General features: G+C 41.7%; 1 protein-coding gene across 2 annotated transcripts in view; it reads right to left on the bottom strand.

Annotated features, from left to right (window-relative positions):
- The window catches only part of PDZRN4 (PDZ domain containing ring finger 4), a 265568-nt gene that overhangs the window by 5633 nt on the left and 237136 nt on the right, over positions 1-22799 (bottom strand). For both annotated transcript variants that reach the window (XM_054178167.1, XM_009899234.2), the window contains 4 exons: positions 14531-14629; positions 12348-12410; positions 8640-8741; positions 4780-4896 (listed from right to left, as the gene is read on the bottom strand). In XM_054178167.1, coding sequence (XP_054034142.1) covers positions 4780-4896; positions 8640-8741; positions 12348-12410; positions 14531-14629 — 381 coding nt within the window. The remainder of the gene's footprint in view (positions 1-4779; positions 4897-8639; positions 8742-12347; positions 12411-14530; positions 14630-22799) is intronic.

Genomic DNA, 22799 nt, shown 5'->3' with positions numbered 1-22799 from the left:
AGTTGGCCAAATATAGGTGTCTACAGTGCAGGCACCTGAATGTCAGGTAGTCACTTTGGCTTCCTCTCCCTGTCAGGAAGAAACAAGCGTCTGTATAATCGGGTTCCTCTCAACCTAAAGCAGACATTCATATCATGTTAAATCTTTCCCCAGTATGTGAATACGTGCAGCTAATTCAATTAAGAACATGGAAAGTAATACAGATCTTAATTGTAGTGCATGTTTTAGAGGGTTTCTTTGTTGTTTTGTTTTAATCTCCTGTAACTCAAGTAAGGCAGACTCTGGCATTACTGTTCCGGACTCGTCATGCTTACCAGAGTTTCTAAATGTGAGTGGACTGAGCAGTCTTCTACAACATGAGATTATTTTATTTTGAAAGGCAGAAGCCTTAATTCCAGGTTAAGTCCCTTCTGAAAACAAGAGATAGTGTTCAATTGTCAGTGTGTTGCATTTGTCAGTATTATCTATTATGTATTCCAAACAAAGTGTTTGTTTCCAAACAAATTGTTGTCAATCTCATCTACAATTATTTGTGTTTGAAATACCAAAGGGCTCCTCAGGCCTCATCTTTGCAGTGAGAACTCAGATAATGAGAAGGCAAACCTGGCGATGCATACAATCAAGCAATAAATGAACCTCAAAAGATTCTGCATTTCAGCTCCATCAAGCATTGATGCCAATAAAATGGCTAATCTTGCTGGAATTCCAGCACTGTACTGTTCTCATTTTGCAACTTATGATGCATATTGGGACTCAAACCCCAAATTGCTACTGAAGTTTAAAGGCAGTGAGATTCAGTAGAAAGTTTTAATAAACACAGCAGCTGGGATCCCAGGTCAGTCTCTGACAGTGAGAGGGAGACTGACCACAGACAAAGGAATCTCCAGTAGCAAGCTGACTATGAGGTATGCCAGCCACAACAGAAGATTTGGATTGATTTCAGTGGTGCACTAAAAAGGGAAATGCTCTTCTGCAAATAATGGTGTTTTTAGAACAGGCCTCTCTCAAAAAAGAATTTTCCCCAGATATTTTTACTACATTTCAGCTTTGAATGAAATTTTTATCCAATTCTTTCTATTCTTAATAGCTTTTGATATATTCCATGATAGCAGTAAAAATTTCTGCATAGCGAATGTACAGTACTCTTCTGAAAGTTATCTCTGCTGCACAATGAACCACGGTGTTGTAAAGGAGAAGGAATATAATGAGTTAGAAAAAAAATGGAGAATTACATATTTCCTTGAGGTTTATTGGACTGTTCTATACAGAGAAGATACAATTCTTCATTGAATTACATAGAGTGGGTCAAAAGCATACAGAAGAGATACAACAAGGATAAGTGCACCTGGGAATGAATAATATACTGCACCAGTACAGGTTGGGAGGCAATCTGCTAGAGAGCAGCCCTATGGAGAAGGACCTGGGAGTCCTGGTGGACAAGAAGTTATCCATGGGACAGCAATGTGCCCTTGTGGCCAAGAAGGCCAATGGGATCCTGGGGTGCATTAAGAAGAACGTGTCCAGCATATCGAGGGAGGTTCTCCTCCCCCTCTACTCTGCCCTAGTGAGGCCCCACGTGGAATATTGCATCCAATTCTGGGCTCCCTAGTTCAAGAGGGACATGGATCTACTTGAGAGAGTCCCATGGAGGGCTACTAGGATGATTAAGGGACTGAAGCATGTGCCCTCTGAAGAGAGGCTGAGAGACCTGGGGCTTTTCAGTCTGGAGTGGAGAAGACTGAGAGGGGATCTAATAGATGTATATAAATATGTGAGGGCTGTGTGTCAAGAAGGAAGGGACAGCCTCTTCTCAGTTGCACCCTATGATAGGACAAGGGGCAATGGATGTAAACTACAATACAGGAAATTCCACCTCAACGCGAGAAAGAACTTCTTTAAGAGTCACAGAGCACTGGAAGAGGCTCTCCAGAGTCTTCTTCTCTGGAGACTTTCAAGGCCTGTCTGGATGCATTCCTACACAACCTGTGCCAGATTCTACAGTCCTGCTCTGGACTAGATGATCTCCAGACATTCCTTCCAACCCCTAACATCCTGTGATCCTGTGAACTATCTATACTTGATTCTTCCATTACAAACTATACCAAATTTCTGTGACAGATCACACTAAATCTTAAAATAGCATTCTGTAAAAAGACATTCAAGGGTGACAGAGCACTGGAACAGGCTGCCCAGAGGGGTTGTGGAGTCTCCCTCTCTGGAGATACTCTGGGGTGGCTTGGCCACTGGCAACTGCAATGAGAGGGGTTTCACTGCTGCGATGGATTGTGGGATTCACCTCAGGAAACTGCTAGGAGGAAAGAACCCATTTTCTGATTTGTTGAGTCACTACATAGAGTCTAGAGAGAGAGCAGCTGTCACAAATTACTGATGCTCCATTACACATAGCAAGCTGCATTTGGTTGATTTGATTACTCATCAGAAGGGCAAAGAACTGTGTGGCTGTCCTTGAGTAACTTCAAGCAACCCAACATCAGGCATGTGACCATTGTTTTTTCAAGTGTAGCTCTCTTCTACAGAAATCTAAGATCTCATTGGGGAAAAAAATATCCATAGTATAACATCTCAGTGGGGAATATATGTTCTTAGCGGGTGCTATGAAACCACCCCACAGAACACCACTGCTGAATAGTTAACACTATCTGCAACCCAAATTAAGTGAAAAAGATTGACACAAATTTGGGAGTCGAAGGTCACAACTGTTAAGAGATTTCAAAGACCCCAACACGTCATGTGAGGGGCTAGCAGGGGTTTGTTCTGCGCAAGAATTTCTTTCAGAAGTGGAGGTTTGTGAAAATGCCATTGTGCAAAGGAAATTGCTTTGTGAAGAATAAATGTTCTTTCTGACAGGAAATCTTTTGCTATCCAAGATAAGATCTGTGGTTCAAAAAATAAACAAGATGCCAAATACCGGTTCAAATTAGCTAGTAGTGCAGTTGTTAGCACATTTAACCTGGGGAACTGAGCTTGGGTTACTGCCTGGTCATAACTAAAAGGCCACTATAAATCCTGTTGCAAGGCTCCCTTCACCTTTGACTCTGGAGTTATTCTACTTTGTCTAAATAACTAAATGCTTATAAGATCAAGATCTGTTATCTGATCTATCACTTCACAAATAACTTACCTAATTATTCTGTCATTGTCTCTGTCCCAATGAATAGTTAAAATATGTACAGTGAATAGTGTTAATAGGACCTATCAGCTAGTCAATAGCATCAAGACTGGAGGGGAGGTGAGGAGGAAATAGGCCTGATATTCAGGCTCCCCAGTGTGGATCAGACAGTGAGGTATTTGAAGCTGAGACTCCCTTTAACCAAATACTTCCCTGGTTTTCAGAAGAAGGAAAGTTTCACGGTCTTTCTCACTCTCTTCACATCAAAGAAAAATAGAATCATAGAATCACCTGGTTGGAAAAGACCTTGAGATTCATAGAGTCCAATCATAACCTAACATCTCCCTGTACGAAACTGTTAGACCATGACCCTAAGCACCTCATTTCAAATGTCTTTTGAACACTTCCAGTGATGGTGACTCCACCACTCCACAGGCAGCCCATTTCAGTGCCCAATGACCCTTTTGATGAAGAAATTTCCCCTTATATCTAATCTAAACCACCCCTGGTGCAACTTGAGGCCATTCCCCTCATCCTGGCGATTGTTACTCAGGAGAAGAGGCTGGCCCCTATCTCACTACAACCTCCTTTCACATAGTTGTAGAGAGCAGTGAGTTCTGCCCTTAGCTTCATCTTCTCCAGGCTGAACAACCCCAGCTCAGTCAGACACATGACTTGTGTTCACCAGCCTCATTACCTTTCTCTGGACATACTCCAGCAACTCAGCATCCTTCTTGTAGTGTGAGGGGCTCACAACTAAATATAGTATTCAAGGTGCAGCCACACCAGTACTGAGTACAGGTATCAGAGCCTCAGGTGCTGCTTTCAAGCAGTTCAGAATGGGAAAAATTTTTAAGTCACAAATTTCTGTGGGTGGAAAATCTGTTTCTTTTCAGCTCCATATATGCAGAACTCAGGAAATAAGTTGGCTTTCATGTCTTTGGCTCTACACAGGTGCATATGATGACAGATCATCTGATTCAGGAGTGGGTAAGGTCACTCACATCTTCCACAATAAAGGACAACTGAGAAGACCCATTCCTTGATGAAACTCTATGGCTGGAGGTGCCACGTGGGCAGGTAAGAGTTGGGATAGCAACAAGCTGAGACTGTGTTAACAATATGCTTATTTGTCTCCATTAACAAAACAAATGCTGAGCTGTGTGCTGTCAGTATAAGACAAATTCACTTGTATTACCAAAACACCTGTTGCTTATCTTAAACACCTCTTTCATCTTATTTTGCAAGCTCTCTGGTGCAAGGACAGGGACACGCCTTGCATGCATACAAACAAGAAGGGCATATAGCTTGGAGCATGAGGCGCCACACTGATGCAATTCACTAAGAAACCAACTTGACATAAAACATAACAGCTTAAACCTCCAACACTTCAATATTACAGAAGGAAAGCAGTACTATTCTGAGAATTCAGAGAAAATGAGAAACTTGCACTTCTCACAGCCTCCTAAATTGCTTGCTGACTTGCCATACTAGGCCTAAGCATCTATTGTTGTACTTTACCTACAGTGTGCTGGAGCTCACAGCATTTTAGAAACACAATTATGCCAAAGCTTTTGACTCCATTTTACTCTATAAATAAAAAGTATATTTAGCAAAATTTCAAACATTATGTTTAGTAGCAGTCCTACCTGCTCCACCTCCTTGGCTGTATACTGCATTGCTTCGTTATGCTGTTCTTCCAACATTTCCAAGTTCAACTCCTCTAAGAATTCATTCCTTTCATCATCCAGCCACCCTTCCTCCAGCTGCAAAGAATACATTAGTACATTATACTATGTTAGCAAGGACACATGCTTAAACAGAGAAAAACCCAAATGGCAATGCTTGACTAATTCTTTTTATCCTAATGATTCTCTTCAGAAAGGCAGACAGTAGGAGTTCACATCTCAGAAAGAGAGAAGAAAAAGATGGATGAAAAGAAAAAAAGTGACTGTTATGCCTTTTATCCTTTCTTGAAACAGTATGACTGATTTTCTCTCATAATGAAGAAGACTGCACAGCACAGACATTATTTCCTTTCAAAAGGTATGAAAGGCACAGCACATAATCCTGAAGCTGTCATGTTCATTACCGCAGAGAGACCCCGCGCTGAAAGAGCGGCAATGTTACTAATAGGGCCAGGAGGCAACCGGGCTCTTTCCTCTAACAACCTCCACCCCAGCACTGTGCCCTGCTGCTGCCACCTCAATAGAAACCTTATGTTGCATTTCTGTCACCATTTTCCTATTGATCTTCCAGGTAAACAAACAAACAGAGGAGAGTGACAAAGATGCAGTGACTTGAAAGGAGGTTATTTTCGTTCTTACAGTGTGCCTGAAAGCAAGGTTTATCTGCTTGTTTTTTTCCCCAGATATAAAATAATACCTTGACATTTGGTGAAAACAGTGTTGCAAAAAACCAGAAGGGGATGCTATGTTTTCTGTCAAGTGAGTATATCCTCCTCCTGCACCCACTTTGCACCCTTCACATCTTTCTAAACTGATGAAACAGGCAGCTCTGTCCTAAAATGCTATTCTTCCCAGTTTGTTCATTGTGCATGTGTGCAGGTGGCATGCATCCATTTGTATCTGCAATCCCTTGCCATATGACACACTGTGTCAAAAAGGAAAACATTAGTCGGTGACATTTGTGGCTATAACAATGAGATCGTAGCAGAAGGAAACACTTCTTGTTTTGTCACTGGTGAAGGAACCAGAGGAAGAAGGTGGCAAAAAGATGCTAGAAAGTATCAGCATGAGACAATTAAAACAGTACCAAGTATTCCTGTCCCAAGATGGCAAAAGCAATGTAACAGGGGCCAACACCTACAGAAGAATTATCACTGCCAGAAAGGCAGGCAAGTTCTGGCTCCAGAATTCAGTTGGAAAAACTACACCAAACCAGCAAAGTAGTAGTTCAAAGCTGCACAAGGAGTGACTGATGCTCTGTGGTACTCCTAGCTTAATACTGGCAGGAAACCACCCTTTATTTCAGAAACTGGTGTATTTTTGCCCTTGACAATGAACTCCTTTCTCTTACAAAAAACACAAGCCTTTCAGCATTTCCCTTGGCAAACCCAACCTCTAACAGTCTTGGATTAGATGAAGGCTTTTCTCCTTGAGAACATGTAATTTTTATGTTTGTCCTTAATGGGAGTTTTAAACCATTCTCTGAAACATCTGGTACTGGCCACCAGATTTGTTTAGTTACCTTGCCTTTTTTTTTCCCCTAAGGAAAGCACAAACACAGCCTTCCTCTACCATAAAGGTCATGGTTGAATTTCCCTTGTTTGAGGAAATTGCAGAGATTAACAAATATGGAAGATAAAAGATGAATCTCATTTGGGCAAATCTGCTGCTTTGATTACAGCAGACACAGTACCTAACTAATGGGAATGTTTATGTCATGTTGCAGCTTTTAGAATTAATGAATCATAGCATAGAATCATGGAATTGTTTTTGGTTGGAAGAGACCTTTAAGATCATTGAGTCCAACCCTTAACCTAGAACTACCAAGTCAGCCCTGAACTATGTCCCTAAGCACCATATCTATGCGTCTTTTTACTACCTCCACCCCCTCCCTGGACAGCCTGGTCCAGTACTTCACACTGCTTTAAGTGAATAAATGTTTCCTAACACCCAACAGAAACCTGCACTGGAGGAACTCAAGGCCACTTCCTCTTGTCCTGTCACTTGTTACTTGGGAGAAGTAACCTCCTTTCAGGTTAATAATATGTGGCTCCATGATCCATGACTTAGTATACATATGCACTACATGCACTGTGTGCACACCTGTGCATGTGAGTGACACACCTTTTCCACTTACTGTATATTAAACAGGCTGTGCATTCCACCACTGCTCTGTTTCAAAACTTAATTATTCATTGGTATTCACTGTGTAAAAACTTGGCCAGAGAAGGTTTTCTTCCTTGTCACTGACCCAGCAGTCAGCCTTCAAGATTGCTATACTGTCATTACCATTTTCTGTCTAGAAATAAAAGCCTGCTTAAACCTGCTGTATTTTACCAGAGTCAAAGCACACAATTAGCAGAACTCAGTTTGTGGGCAGCCTGATCTCTGACATACTACAGCTTTTTCTTCAGTTTTGTATGAATATATTCTTAAAACACATATAGTAAGCAAAACCCCTCCACCCCCAACACCACAGCCCCAAACACAAAACAAAACTTGCTTTTATAATTTGAAAGGAGCATCCATAGGGGAAGCTCTACTGTACACATAGCTAAGCAATTCTTTATCTCATACTGATGTACCTTTTTCTCATTGACCAATTTAAACAAATGCAGTGAAGGAACTTTCCCTGGGCATGTTTTTTTTTTAAAGTGTGTGGGTTTCTGTTCCCTAATTGAAAATAAAGTATCATTGAAAAGTAGTAACTATATTGAAACAACGCTTTCAAAACGTCTTCAACTTCCAGTGAGGGCTACAATTTAGCAATATAAACTGAGGCATGGATTGTATTTCTTTTTTTTTCCCAGTTCTATGTCACCAGTTATATGGGAATTGTTGAGATTCCTGAAATACATAAAGGAAATTAATGCTGAGATTGTGAACCTTTTATAACTCCTGTATTCAAGCAGACATTCCAAGTGGCACTGAATTACACTTACCCAATTTAATTTATACAGAGCATGCAGCTAGAGAGACTGAGAATATCAGATCAATAGCATGAGAGAAAAATGGCAACATAACCAACCCTGAACTGTGAGAGAACAGTGACAATATATTTTTTGCTCTGCAATGGCCTATAAAAAGAATATAAAGGAAAGTACAAACAGTACTCTTCTTCCTCTCTACCTCTCCTTTAGTCTGATGATCAACCTATCATCTGTCCCCTGCAATGATATAAAGAATTCTTGTCATGGCAAGACTCTGACATTTGCATGATTTTGTTTTTAAAACTATATAAATGTTTCTAAAAGCTTTTGAAAAGGCACCTCCCAAAATACAATTTGTAATGTGTAAACAGGTTTTATGTGGACAGGGTGCTTTGAAAACAAAGAGATCCAGGATTGCTACAGTGAAAGTTCCATAACTGGTATAAATGAACAGTTTACATACCTGCTTATAAGTGTGTAAGATAAAAAGAGTCCTCACCAATGACCAACTACAGCTTTGTGTAAGAACATATAAATGACTGAGGTAAGTATGGGAAATTCATGTCCAGAACAAGTAAGAATCATCTAACAAGTAATAGTTTTCAGATTCTAATTCATATTTTACTAATATCCCATTAGTGCTGTCAGCTTCATTTGTATACCTGCTTACTCTGTCTGATGGAAAGGAATTGCTTAGTTTGGGGCAAACAAGCCCTAGTAATACCATGCTACTTTCTTTGCTGGCTAAACAGGGGCAAAGCTCTGCAATTACCTGTTTCCTCCTTTTGCCAGCAACTTTGGCATTCCTATTTCTCACTATTCCTATTTCTCACTTACAGTGAATGCATGGTACAACTCAGGTTCTGGCTCAGTGCATCTATTTAGTCTAACCTGCATCTCTGGTCTTGCAACCAGCAACACAATTTTCTTGCATTCTTCGCTGGAGAGCAATGCCACTGCCTCTTCCCGATTCTGGACATCTTGGCCATTTATCTAGAAAACAAATGAAAGTGGCACATTAGTTTCTATTTCCACAAAGCAACACACAATAAAGGGCAGATATCAGCTCATTTGTGCTGAATGTATGGACAATGAAACTTGCACAACGGGCTCATCTTCAGCCCCTCAGTGGTAAGTGCCTTCACTCAATTATGCGCTTACTGCAAGAGCTGTATCGATCGTTGAAGGATGGTGGACATCAGAGGAAGCAGTTATGTTCATAAATGTCCAACCTGCGCCCTGGTAACATACATCTAGCAACACAATTAACCAGCCTCTGACAGGTGACGTTCATCTTTCTCCGTTCAGAGTAATGGAAGTGTCACTCTGAGATAATAGTGCTGGTGGAAGCAAGACTGGTAATGCTACAGCTGAAATCAGTCACACTGTATGCTGGTAGAGAGCCAATTAGAGAGCTACGGTATTATCTCTCACCAGGCAATACTTACAGGCCACTGCTTATTGCTGCTCCATTTAATCATTTCATATTTGTGTGGACAGCTTAGTATCCAGAACCACACAAAACATATGTATTCCCCTTACAAGGGGATAATAAAAATAAAAGTGATTCTCCAATAAGAATGTGCTTTTCTCACCACTTTTGTCCTATTCTGTCACCTCATTAAAACAGCCACCTCCCTCCGTGGCTACATGGTAACAAACACACATTGCATTGTCCAAAACCCTTTATTGAGGGAATCAAATAGAAATCTTATTTCCCATATGTATTTTGTTTTGTCCAGTTCACAGCACAAGAACTGGATTATTCTCATTGTACCAAGACCCCCACATACTTGGTCTATTTGAAAATGGGTGAAAACAAACATGGAAGAGCGAAGGGTCTGAACGTTTGGGGGAAATAAAATCTTGTAATCTTCAAAGTAGCAGGAACTTCCTTGTTGAACAGTAAAGATACAGTTGCATCTCTGCATCTCTGTTTGGCCTGAAAATAGTGACTCAAAACCACAGCTTTAATTCTGACTGAAGCAAACCCCAATGTACCCTGATTATCTAACCAGCAATGACTAAAATGTCTGAGACCATTCAAATCCTGCATGAAGGGATAGCTGTGGTCTGTGGGAGACCAGACAAACACCTGGTAATGCAGAGCTGCCCCTGGTAAAGCAGAGATGCAGCCACAGAAATTAAGATCCTCCAGCTTATGCAAAATAGCCCCAGACATGGTGATTGCTCAGGTGACTGCTATTAGCCAACCAATTGCCTCTCACTGACCTCTGAGGTGGTGGCCCTGCTGTCCCCAGACAATTCAGAGGTGTCCACCCCATTCGAGCTGCAACATCATGGGGGATGAACAGGACTTCAACCTGACCCACGGCATCTCACTCCCATGGACAGAATTTATTAGCCTGGAGGTTCACAGCTAAAAATAGCAGAAGTTTATTTAAGTCTCACTAGGACTGGCCTTTTAAAACCTTTCCCTTGATACTGTAACATTCCATGTAAAATATTCAGGCTGTTCTTAGATGCTTAAGGAGATTGTGAAGGTGATGGGAAGAAATCTGCTGTAATATTGCGAGAAATACATACAACAGAACATCCCTCCCAGCTACTCAAAGAAAAAGCCCCTTTGCTCAAGGGTCCAGCTCTCTCCCTGCCTCAATGTAATCCCCCCATAATGGCACTGTCACCCTCTATTTCTCTGAGTTATCTCATCAATAAGAATAGATAGAGGGTCAATGTGTTTTCAGATATGAAAGTAAACCTCACATAACTCTACAGGTGTTAACTTTAATGATCAAACTCATAGCTATATATCAGCACTGACATTAAAGTAATGCTCCAGTCTACAAAATTACCTATGCTTTTCTCTCCCCATCAGAGTCTTTACTCACAGTTGAAATTAGTTTCCTTAGGAACTGAAGAACATTGGCCTGAACTGGTACTGGGTTTCCACTTCATTTGGAAATTTTAGAAAGCAAGCAGTAGAAAATACCTGCCCTCTCTTTCCTTATTTTGAAACACACAGAGTAGGAATAAAAGCTGTTTCTACTTCACAGAATCACAGAATCAATCACCAAGGTTGGAAGAGACCCCAAAGATCATCAAGTCCAACCCGTCACCACAAACCTCACAACTAACTTGATCGAATATACATAGGGTTTTTTTCCCCTGATTTTTGAAAGTTAAAAATATTATTGTATCCCATTTTGCTTGCTTCAGTAGGTATGTCAGAGAAAGACACAAAAAGCAATATGCTGACTTTTACACTCCCAGCCACACTCTATTATGTGGTCCTATCAACTCCAAGTACCACCAAGAAACTCACTGCCCTCATGCTGTGGTATCTGTGTCTTCTGTGGGTGGAACACCATCCATCCTGTGAATTTTTCACCTACCCAACTACACAAGAGAATAAACCAGTAACCCCTGAGTGAGCCCTGAAATTAAAATGTAGCTTATTATTTCCTCTCTGAAACATGGGCCACTTTGGTAAGCCAGCTCATAGACTCTGTTGTGTTAGCTAGACTCCCCAAACTGATACCAGAGTAAGAAACACAAGTATAGGCTTCATCAAAGGCATTTCCTGAAAAAATGAAAAGACTGAAGAGACTGATCTCGTGACAATCTGAAAGCTCACATGACTAAATTAATGACAAGCAATTACAGAACTGGTTACAGAAAAGTGCCTTGTCACAACCAGAACTACCTCTGGGGCTTCCGTAAAAAAGGTCCAAATACAAGGGAAATTGTTTGGGAACAAGAACTAATAGGCTACAATACAGCAAAGACTTTCCAGTCTACTGATTTCTGGTAGCTGTTTTGTGATTTTGTCACTAGGGCAAAAAAAAAAAAAAAGGACTATTCCTTTTCACCTGAAAAGAGAAACCCATTGCCATTCCAGCTGCTTCCCTCTCTACACATACACTGCCCTCCTCCAGAGCCAGCAGCTGGCCACCCTCACCCACAGGGTTGTGCTGTATCACAGAAACCTCTCTTTGGGGCAGGTCTTTAAATAAGTGGATCAATAGAAACAAAAGGGAAAAGAAAAGCCAAGATGGTGGTTTAGAAAAGAAGTCAGAAAAGCAGCATTTTACTGGAAGAAAAATACTAACAAAAGCCTAATGAGCCCCCTCCTCATATATCACAGAATCACAGAATCACCAAGGTTGGAAGAGACCTCAAAGACCATCAAGTCCAATGTTAATCTTTCATTAATAGTCCATAACTTATATGAAAACTCTTAACACTATGCTCAGCACAAGTGAGCTTTACCCAAATTTGTGTGATTGGTGAGGATCAGCAAGTCTCTGACACCCATATAAATGTCTGCAGGATCCCTGTTTAGAATGTGACACTGAGATGAACATAGCAGAAATGAGATTTACCAATAAATATGGCACACACACACACAAAGACACTGTATGTAAGGGCATCAGCCAGAACAAGTTTGTCATTTTCATTTTTCAGTACATGCACTCCAGCTCCTGTCTATTGTGTTAAAAAAACAGACAGACATGGATTTTCTCATCGATCATAGTAACAAAGAGAACTACCTTCCCTCATTAACAGTCCACAGACAAGACAGCACTGTGTGTTTGTCTGAAGAAAGAGTTTAAGGAAGAGTCTATTGTCACATACTTGCAGAATGCGGTCTCCTTCACGGATCCGGCCATCCCTGGCAGCAATGCTGTTTGGATCAACCTGCACAGGACAACATCCAGTAACTGAACACAGAAAGATTTTTCCTGGAAATGGTAACAGTTGCATGATTGCACAGTTTGAAAAAGTACCATTTTTGCTCTGTACAGAGGCAAAGTGAAGTTTCCTTTAGAGTCATATGAACTCGATAGTTCCTTAAACAATCATATAAGCTTGTTTTAGATAAAAGCCTGAGGACAGAAAGGGTTGGGAGCACACAATTTTCAGATTAATACTTTTCTATGCCACCGTCAGGCATTCACCTTCAGCTGTCAGATCACTAGGAATTAATGACAGTCCATCTTCTCTGGATGTTCACTATGGACTGAGGTGCTTCTGTGGCAGCTGATACCCCTATACAAATGGGCCTGTCTTTGGGAAAAGAGTAGGTTTATTTTTCTTTTGGAGTAACATTTACTATTAAATTATTATCTCAGACATCCATCTATTATTTGCTCTGGAATTTTGCAGCTTGTGAAGAAACAGCAAAAATTCCCAAAGGATCTATATTGTATAGATCACTCGCATGTACAGTGTATCTTTCCTGGTCTGAGTCAGTTAATTTTAAGTTAGTTTAACCTAAATAGATGTTTAGGGCTCCATTAATAGTTTATCAAAGTCACTATAGCTCATCTCTGAGCAATGACCTACTGTTCATTACAGGGCAATCTGATCTATCACCTTTCCCTTGATGGCTATTGTAAATCATTTGTTTTGCCTCGTCATGCCATAAGCTATTTTTTTCAAACCAAACATTTGAGTTGAGCTTTGCAGTTGAGGTTTGCAGGTTACAGCTATTAGATATTATTTTCTCATGCAAGGTCAAAGTACAAAAACGATTCTGAAGCGATTCATCAAGTACAAAAGACAATACAATTACTTTCTCTTCAAAAGTTCTGAGAAATTTCTACCATGTAGGAAAACCAGCACATTTCAGACACAATCCTGGAGTGTATTAAGAAATTTCTGCATTTTCCTTGTCCTCAGAAAGTAAGACAGACTTTAACAGCAGTGCTTATGCAACTCACGGAAAACTTTGTCTTGAATAGTTTTCTATTAATTCCTCATTCTTGTTCCTAAGCTGAGTTTTTCAGCTTCTTTGACATTCATGGCAAACACATGCAGTTCACTGGTATCTTAGAATTCTCTCTATGAATCCTCTCTGTCCAGAAGCTTCTCTCAGAATTTAGAAACACAGAATCATAGAATATCTCAGGTGGAAGAGATACACAAGGATCATGGACTCCAACTCCCTGCTTCTACCTAAAACTAAACCATATGACTGAGAGCGTTGTCCATACACTTGAACTCTGACAGGCTTGGTCCCATGACCACTTGCCTGGGGGAACCTGTTCCAGTGACTGACCACCCTCTCAACAAATAACCTTTTCCTAATGTACAAATCTGGTTCAACATGTTGCAAAAGTGACAAATTGGAAGGCAGTTCATGTAGGGAAATCACCAGCAACCTTGGAGTCACAAAAAAGAAAACCCAAACCCCAAAACCAAAACAACAGAAAATCCAATCCTATTTGAATGCTTGGAGACTCAAAGGGAGCTAGTGTTCCTGAAATTCTTGTGTACTGACTACTCTGTGAAACACTAATACCCTGGGATGCCATGTTTTTCTGGTGAAGCCAATGACAACCTGAGGGTTCATCCCATCTCAGTATCCAGTAGTCTACTTTTTGTCTGGCAAATAAAAAAAATTAATTACTTCCTAACACATTCCTCTCACAAATAATAAAGTAATAGTTATCCACTGTTATGATTACTGAGGCTGTAGCAAAGGGAGAATGCAAGCACAGTGCGGGGAAAGTGCTTTTCTCTGCCTGGTTTCCACCACAAGGTCATGTTTCTCTCAAAATTCAGACCATGCTCAAACTTGCCTACCTATGATGTTGTAGTTAAAAGCATTCACATTAAAGAAGCTCACCAGGAATAACTACACTACTTGGGCAGCATATTTCAAATGGATAATCTGAATGAATTGGAAGTGACACATGCTGGCTGAGGACCAACGCTTCTGCACTCTGGTCTCAGGGCACTTGCTCTTACATTCCCTGGCATGTTCACCCCTCCACCACAAGCATGTCCCATGCTCTTTACTGCCATATCCTTACCTCACTGACATAGATCCCTGTGTCCTCTTCATCATCAGTTCTGTAACAGACAGTCAACCCCAGCTTCTCTTGGCTGCTAATGCGGCACAACTCCACCTCCTAGAAGAAAACGCATAGGTTCATGTGGTGGCTTTTGCCAAGGGTGGAAAAAATTGGGTAGCCCACGGGAGCACCAAGTTGCTGACACACGATGGATGACTTCCACTTCCCAGTCTCAAGACTGTGCATCTTTAAGGGGGAGGGGAAATACTCCATGAATTAGGAAGGAAACCACAGTACATTGCAGGTTCAAGCTACATAGAAACTTAGAGAAATATGGTTGTAGATTGATTTTTCTTTTTTTTTTCTTCTTTGGGAAACTGAAGCTGACTTGCAGGATATTGCACAGTCGTTTCAGTCCTATCACATCAAGTATTGATTTACAGGAGATAAGACAGACTATGTATCAATCAATCCATCACACAACTGCCACTCCCTTCTAATAGCAATCCAAGCCATAAAGCAAAACCACAGCCTTCCATTTATAGCACAATTCCTTTCCTGTCCAGTTTAGTGCCATAGCTTCATTCCAGAAGCTGTTAGAAAAGGATGCTTCAAGGAATCTCCTGTGGAGCTGAACAGCCGTGGCATCCTCCTCACTTGTGAGATGATGCAGAAAACATATTTTCAGTGCCAGATGTCCCAGCAGTGGCATCTCATGAAAAGTGCAAGTTTTAGGGCAGATGGTGCAGTGATAACTATTACAAACACCCAGATGAGTTAAGCATCTTTAGGGTTTCATGGAGGAATCATTCACAAAAATGCAAAGCCACACTTGGTTTAAACACTGTGAAAGAAAGAGTTGTAAAGAAGCACAATGAGCCCAGTACCAGGGTATAAGCTTGGTGGCAAATAGGAAACTTTAGTTGATATTGATATAAATATATTCACAGGGAGTCTTCAGGTGACATTTGGAGCTTAATAGTTCCTGCTTCTCATAGTTGCACACACAAAAAAGAGACAAACTGATGCTTCAGTTCTCAGCCTGTGATACAGAGCTGGTTCCTCCCCATCCTCAGAGACGTTATGCAGATTAAGTTAGAAACTGGAACATGGTGCACAGCAGTGAGGACTCACTGCTGAGTCTGATTAGAGTTGTGTGGACCAGGTGTCAAAATACTACAGCTTCCAGAAAAACCTGCCATTCAGGCACATGGGTTAGCCAATGAACTCTGTGCTATTTTCATTTCACAAAGTGCACTGCTACGGCTCCCTCCATCGCTCCCTCACCAACATACACATCCACATGGGTTCAATACCTGCATAAACCCTAAAAACTTCTCCCTGGACTTTAGAACATTCAATGGCTTAATGAAAACTAAGGAAATGTAGAAAATGCCATGAAACCTGTAGCGTTCTTTCGTTTTTCCTAAATACGGCAGAAGTTTGAAATATGGTTTTAAGACATGGAATAGTCACTACCAGTAGATGTTATAAATCAGGTTTGCAAGACCAAACACAGGACCATGTTTTGTTATGGACGAGAATCACAGTGACCCGATTTTGGCATTGGGAGCAGAAATATGTGCACTGGAGGAAGGTCTATTCAAAACCTGTAATAATTGATGCCTCCAGAGGGAAAGAACACTTGACTGGAACCGTAATACCAGGGAGAAATTACAGTAACAAAATGGCTTCAATTACAGCAACAAGGTATACTTTTAAGGAATAAAGAAGCTTGTGATCCCGTGGAGGCCTATAAGGATGCCTAAATACACCATAAAGGACTGAGACTGGGGCCTTTAAATCAAGGCAAATGAGGAGCTGTGTGCAAGCTGAAATCCACTGACTTTCATTGTCCTGCTGACTCAACCTCCAATCTACCTGTGCTAAGGCTATACAGGGGACTTGAGGAGTGCTCTAAATATAATTTCTTTGGTTAGGAATGACCTTGAAGTGTTTGTGGATAATTTGTCTTCAAATGTTACTACAAGGCTGTAAAAATTTTTCAGGCTGCTTTCAGTGTACAGGGTCAATGAGCAGGAAAATTTAACTATTTAGGACATGAAAGGGCAAAGGAAAATGAGGATGACCCTACCAGCTCCATCCTGGGAGTCCAAGAGCTTTGCTAAAAATGCCTCTGGGAACCAGCTGATGACAAGTATCAGTGACTGTTATTCTTTGACTGGGATGTAACAGCTCTGGCTGTGCATAGTGCTCGAATTGCCACAGCTTTCATTTCTCTGCCCAGTAACAGAGCTTTGAGTTGAGATCTGTACTAGGTACTCTTGGGACTACCTCCTTTCTAAATTACTGTATGGGATGTAGTCTGATGACAGAATCACAGAATCAAAGAATCACAGAATGTTAGGGGTTGGAAGGGACCTCGAATGAGCATCGAGTCCAACCCCTCCACTAGGATTCCAAGGTCTTTCTCCATGGAACTGGTTTCCAGCAGGATTATCCCTACTCTGTACTGGTGCCCAGTGTTATTCCTCCCCAGATGCAGGACTCTGCACTTGTCCTTACTCAACTTCAGGAGTGCACATGGCTGTCACCACTAGAAGCTGTAGATACCTACAAGTGAGACACTGGCACTTAGTGTTCAAGACCCAAGAAACATTTCATGGTTTTCAGTCTGAAGTATATACTCAAAGTAATATCTTATTTAGCATGAGGGAGAAATTGAATGAGATCTCTTGCTCTTCATTGGAAGTAATTACAGAGAAATGATATTTTTTTCCACTGCACATCTGCACTACTAACCTCACAGCATCTTTGTTTTGACAGCAAATATGACACATCCTGGTCACATTCAAACAAATCAGGGTTGACAAAACATCTTTGAAAATTTACAAGTACTGTGTGTACAATAATAAATTACCTTTCGGAACAAACGCCCATTTAGTCCAACCTGTAACTCCAACGTAACAAGCACATCTGGAACAACTTCAACAGAAGAATAACAAGCGAGACACTAAAGAACCTGGACCATCATATCAAATGCAACTGACACTGCATTTTTCACAGACACTTTTCAGTGTTTTCCTTCCCCAGCTCGTCTTCAACAGAAGAAACAATAAGTTTGGCAGCAGTAATGAATTTGTGAGAATGTAATTTCCCTCTCACAAACCCCTTCAGATACATGCACACATACACACACACACACAATTGATTTCTCTTGGGGTTATGTATGTAGGGACTGAATGAATAGTATTCAAAATTCAGCATTTAAAAAAAAAAATCAGTGAGAAACAATACTTGGAGATTCATGAAGTGTGCTGACAGACAGATGGTGGAAGGAGAGGGACTGAGGAAATAGCTCAGGAGATGACAGCCTCCCCCTCTTCTGGGCACTCTGGGGGCAGCCGCCTCTCAACACAAAGAGTATTCTGCTGCCAAGTGACAGAAATCAATGCCAAATTGCTAAATCTTTGACTTGTTTTTCCTTTTTTCTGTGTGGGCAGAACAATATTTCAGTGCATTGCCACAGTGAGGACAATGCTTTAAAGTCTTTTGCCATCAATTAAACGATAGACATGAAAATCAGAATAAGGACTACCCTGCCTTGAAATACTGGGATGCAAATTTCCAAGGTAACTCATTTCTTCAGACGTAGAAAAGACAGCAAGGAGGTGCAGGTCACGCCCCTGAAAGACTGAAAACTGCTTATATTGGTCATCCTCCAAAGTGATGGACTACTGGCTGTAGCCTCTTGCTCCCAGTTAAAGGCTGTCATCTGCTTCAGTGATGGAAAACCAGTTTGCAGGCTGTCAGCCTTAGAAGACGTAAGACCAAACAAGGAGCTGCCACCTCTTCAGAGAGAGGAGGCTAGGTTAATACTGTCATTTCTCTCAAGTGGTACAGAAGTAGATTATAAATGTCATCAAGTGGGCTGTTGGCTTTCCAGAACTGCTGAAAAGAGTATAAGGGCTATTAGAGGAGACCTTGTAAAAGTTTGCAGTTAACAGTGGGTATTTCTACTAAAACCTAGATCATAAAGAGTAAAGCTGATGGTCTGATAGGAAACATACAAGGAACCCTTCAGTTACCATTCTTAAACAGTCTTTTTTGGGGGGAGACAGAAAAAACAAAAACAAAGCTCTGAACTCTTCACATTTTCCTGCCATACACTGGAAAACAGATTACATCCCAAGAGGAAAGTTGGTAAAGATTCTTCTCACTGCATCCAGAAACATGCTGACAAGAGTTATTCTCTGATGACGCTGTGATAGAATAACTGCAGACGTGCAAGGCTTATTTTGCTCCATTATTCTTTGCTCTCAGTGGTCTCTACTAAGCCATGCACACCTTTGAATCCTTTCCCAATTTTCTGTCAGGATTACTTATGCCCCTCTCTCACCTCCAGTCAAACCATCCTACCCTGCCTGGCACCATTCTCCACCAACACAATTGTCTTCATCTTCCAAGCCCTTCTCAGTCCATTTTTTCTCTAAGTAACTCTTCATTCATATTCACACACTTTACTCACCCTTTACTCCCATCTCTTCCCTAACATCTCCATTGTCAGTAAGTGCCCATGTCCACAAAGCCTCTGTACCATCTTCCTTTTACTCTCATTTTATAATCCATCATGTTATCTCATCTATAGAAAATCTGTACAGAAATTACTGTTTGATAAGCAGGAAGTCCCATCTACTAAAGTGACTACTTCACTATGTATCAATCAGGCATACAGCTTGGCACTACCAAAAATAACCTGTTGCTACTACCACTTTGTTCTCCTTCCTCTCTCACACCTTCCAATCTTCTGTCTTATCCTCTCACAAGTTGGTGTGATTAGAAGAATTTTTGTGTGGATGGGAAATAAGGCAAACAAGAAATTAGAGCTCAATATAAATTAGTTGCAATGATCAACAAGCTACCTTATTTCCAAAGCCCATAAAAGAACTCAGAATAGGTATTTGGAAGCAACTGGGTGACTTTGAAACTCAGAATAAACTTGAGATCTGATGTGTCCCTTGCCCACGAACTGCCAGGGAATAAGGGACTGCAGAGAATCGCCGATGCTCTCTGTGATAATGTTACTTTTGTTGAATTTGATCTATCATATTTGCAGAATTAGTGAAGACATTGACTGAATTCTTTCCAAGGAACTGTAATTCAGGCTGCTGTACTGCAATGGAGGTTTGTGGCCGTTTGACGCTGTGCCTTTAAGAAAGGGGCACACTGGCTAAATGTTTGTAAAATATTTTGGTTTTCTAAACGAATTTCATTGGTAGGATTGTGGGAGGAGAGATTGGACCCAGGGGAGTTGGGAACTTTCTCTCAGTCTTCCTTCCTTCGCTGTCCCTTTCGGCTGGATCTGCTTCTGGGATTCTGGCCAACTAAGATAAGATACTAACTCCTGTGCAAGGCCTTTATTCCTTTCCTGCCCTGTTAACTGTCCTCGTCTCTTCTTCTACCTCTTTTGGGGGAGAAGGGAGGTAGGGGGGTTGAAGGGGGCACAGGGGGAAGCCCCCTCTGTGGGGGGTCTGGTTTCTGGTTGAGTTCATTTGCTGTATATTCCTGTATATATTGTAAAATACCTGTATTTGTTGTGTTACATAGAATCTGTTTCCTTGTACAATATACTCTCATTTCTCCGACTGGGTTTAGCCGTGGTCTCTTTCTCAGTGGGGGAGGGAAAGCAGAGCCTTTCCTTTCAAACCACCACACTCTTTTTTTATTGGCTCACCAACGTGGGGCCGGGCAATTAAGTAATTAAGTTGATTTATTGCTTGTCTCAGCCGGAGAAACGAAATGAAGGTGCTCTGGGTTTTAGAACGTTTATTCTTCTCGGTCTGTGGCATGTTGGTCTACCGGTACTGCATCGGGTTGATGTTAGACCAGATAGGTAAATATTTAATGCGTAAAATCTATTTGTGGTTTATGCATAGGATCCAGCTGCTGTATAAACACTGTTTGGGTTTTTTTCGGCTCACTAATTACGGCAATAGAACGTCTTCCACTTTGCCGATCGAGATAAGGGAGTTTAACACTTCAGGAGGTCAAAGAGTAACTTTAAGTGCTGGCTGGGATCTTAAGGTGATTTATTTGACGGGTGTAATCCTGCTGTCGCTGATAATTAATGTCTATCTGCTGTGGGCTCTATATATAGAGAAAAAGGTTTCTCGACCATGTTTTGTGATTAAACAAAAATCTAGAAAGCGTAGGCGTTCCTCTAAATCTGCTCCAGAGTCCTCGAGTGACGAGGAAGGGGCTGCGTCAGTTAGAAAAATAGCAAAACCTATTGGCAAAGCAGCCTTAAATGCTCCACTCTATGACTTTGGCAAGCAGCCAGGGGCGGCTCCCATTCCCAAGATGGCGACCGGTAGTGAGGCAAGGTCATTTCCGTCTGCCATGACAGGACCGGAAGGGGTCCCCACGGCGGCTGATTTAGATCAGGACCTGTCAGCTTCTATCAGGATGGCTGTAAATTCAAACACAGCTCCAGTTAAACAAGTAGCAGTCTTAAAGACCAGAGGTGGAAAGGCCAAAGCTGATCCAGGAGCTAGTGGAGCTAATGGAGGAGAAGAGCAGGAGACTGATCCCGGTGAGGGAACCTCTGCTAGACAGACTGATCCTGGTGAGGGAGCCTCTGCTAGGAAAGTGCCTGCTGAAGATGAGGAGAAGATTTGTCTTAGAGATATAGCTGAGTTATTGAGATCATCACAGGATGGAGATGCAGCTAAGACAGCAGCTGGCAGTGGCGCTTCTCAGCTTAAAGAGATCCTTAGGAGAGTGACAGCAGGATTATGGGGACAAAAGGTTCAGGAAGATGTGATAGATGAAGAGGAGGATGACCTGCAGAGCTGCTCGTCACCAAGGGAGGAGATTCGCAATGTCCGCAAAGATTACCTCAGAGCAGATAAGGAACCCATCCTATCTTGGCTTGCTAGGTGTTATGATACAGGTGCTCCAGCTCTAATAGTTGGAGACAAGTCAGCAGCCCAGCTAGGAACTCTCTCAAAGGATAATGGAATAGACAGACATCTAGCCAGGATTCTTGGTAAGGTTAATCTGTGGATACGCCTTTTAATGGCAGTTTCCCTGAGATACCCTTCCCGAGATGATCTTCCATGGAATCCTAAGCCCTGGACTACCATAGATGAGGGAATTAAGCGTCTGAGAGAGTTTGCCATTAGAGAGATACTCTATGGTGACCATGATACTCTGAATCCTGATGACATTCCTGTGGCAGCTGGTCTTGCTAAGAAGCTCATTAAGCTTGCTCCTTCCAATTATGCAAATATTTTGGCAAGTAGAATTGTGGCAAGAAATTATGGTGGAGATCCTCCTACGGTTGGCCAATTCACTGATCAACTAAGACAATTGGATGATAGCATGACACGTGTTTCTTTGGTTTCAGCCATTAAAGCTCTGTCTAGTGAGATAAAGGATTGCATGAGAGAGCTGAAGGATGAAATCAAAGATTCCATATGCCAATTGGCACAAAGAGATGATTCCAATTCTTCCTCCAGGTGGGTGCAGGTTTCAGCTGTGAGGAATAGACATCCTCCAAGGAGGTCATTCCAAAACAGGCCAAACCAAAACAGACCACCAAGGCAATCACGTAGGACCATTTGGATAACTCTACGTGATCAGTTTGGTGAGAACATGAACAGGTGGGATGGCCAACCAACTTCTAATCTTTTCAGGAGACTGAGGGAACTGCAAAGTGGCAGAACCCAGGGTAGCAATACCAGAAGGGTAGCTGTTACTTCCACAGTTCCCCAGGACAACAATGACAGCTCCAACAGTGACTCCAGTTCTAACACTGCACAGTGTGCTCGTTGCACCTGTGGAAATGTTCCCCATAATTAGGGGTGCCCTGCCTCCCGCCAGGGGGAGGAGAGGGATAATGGAGATAACAGAATCTATTGGGATGTGTACATCCAGTGGCCTGGCACTTCACAATTTCGGAAGTACAGGGCCTTGGTTGACACAGGAGCTCAGTGCACCATATTGCCATCAAATTATCAGGGATCAGAGTCCATAACTATTTTGGGAGTCACTGGTGGATCTCAAGAGTTAAGTAAGGTAGAGGTTAATATAAGCTTAACTGGTAAGCAGTGGAAAAAGCATACAGTTGTGACCGGACCTGAAGCACCTTGTATTTTGGGAATTGATTTTCTGAGAGAAGGGCGTTTCAAGGACCCTAAAGGTTACAAATGGGCTTTTGGAGTAGCTTCTGTAGAAATTGATGGACAAAAGCTGAAGCTGTCTGCTAGACCTGAACTCTCTGATGAATCTGCAGTTGTGGGACAACACAAGATTCAGGACATTA

This window comes from Dryobates pubescens, chromosome Z (genome assembly GCF_014839835.1).
Source record: "Dryobates pubescens isolate bDryPub1 chromosome Z, bDryPub1.pri, whole genome shotgun sequence".
NCBI lineage: Eukaryota > Metazoa > Chordata > Aves > Piciformes > Picidae > Dryobates > Dryobates pubescens.
Note: the sequence above shows the minus strand (reverse complement) of the source record. Positions and strands in the feature narration are given on the sequence as shown.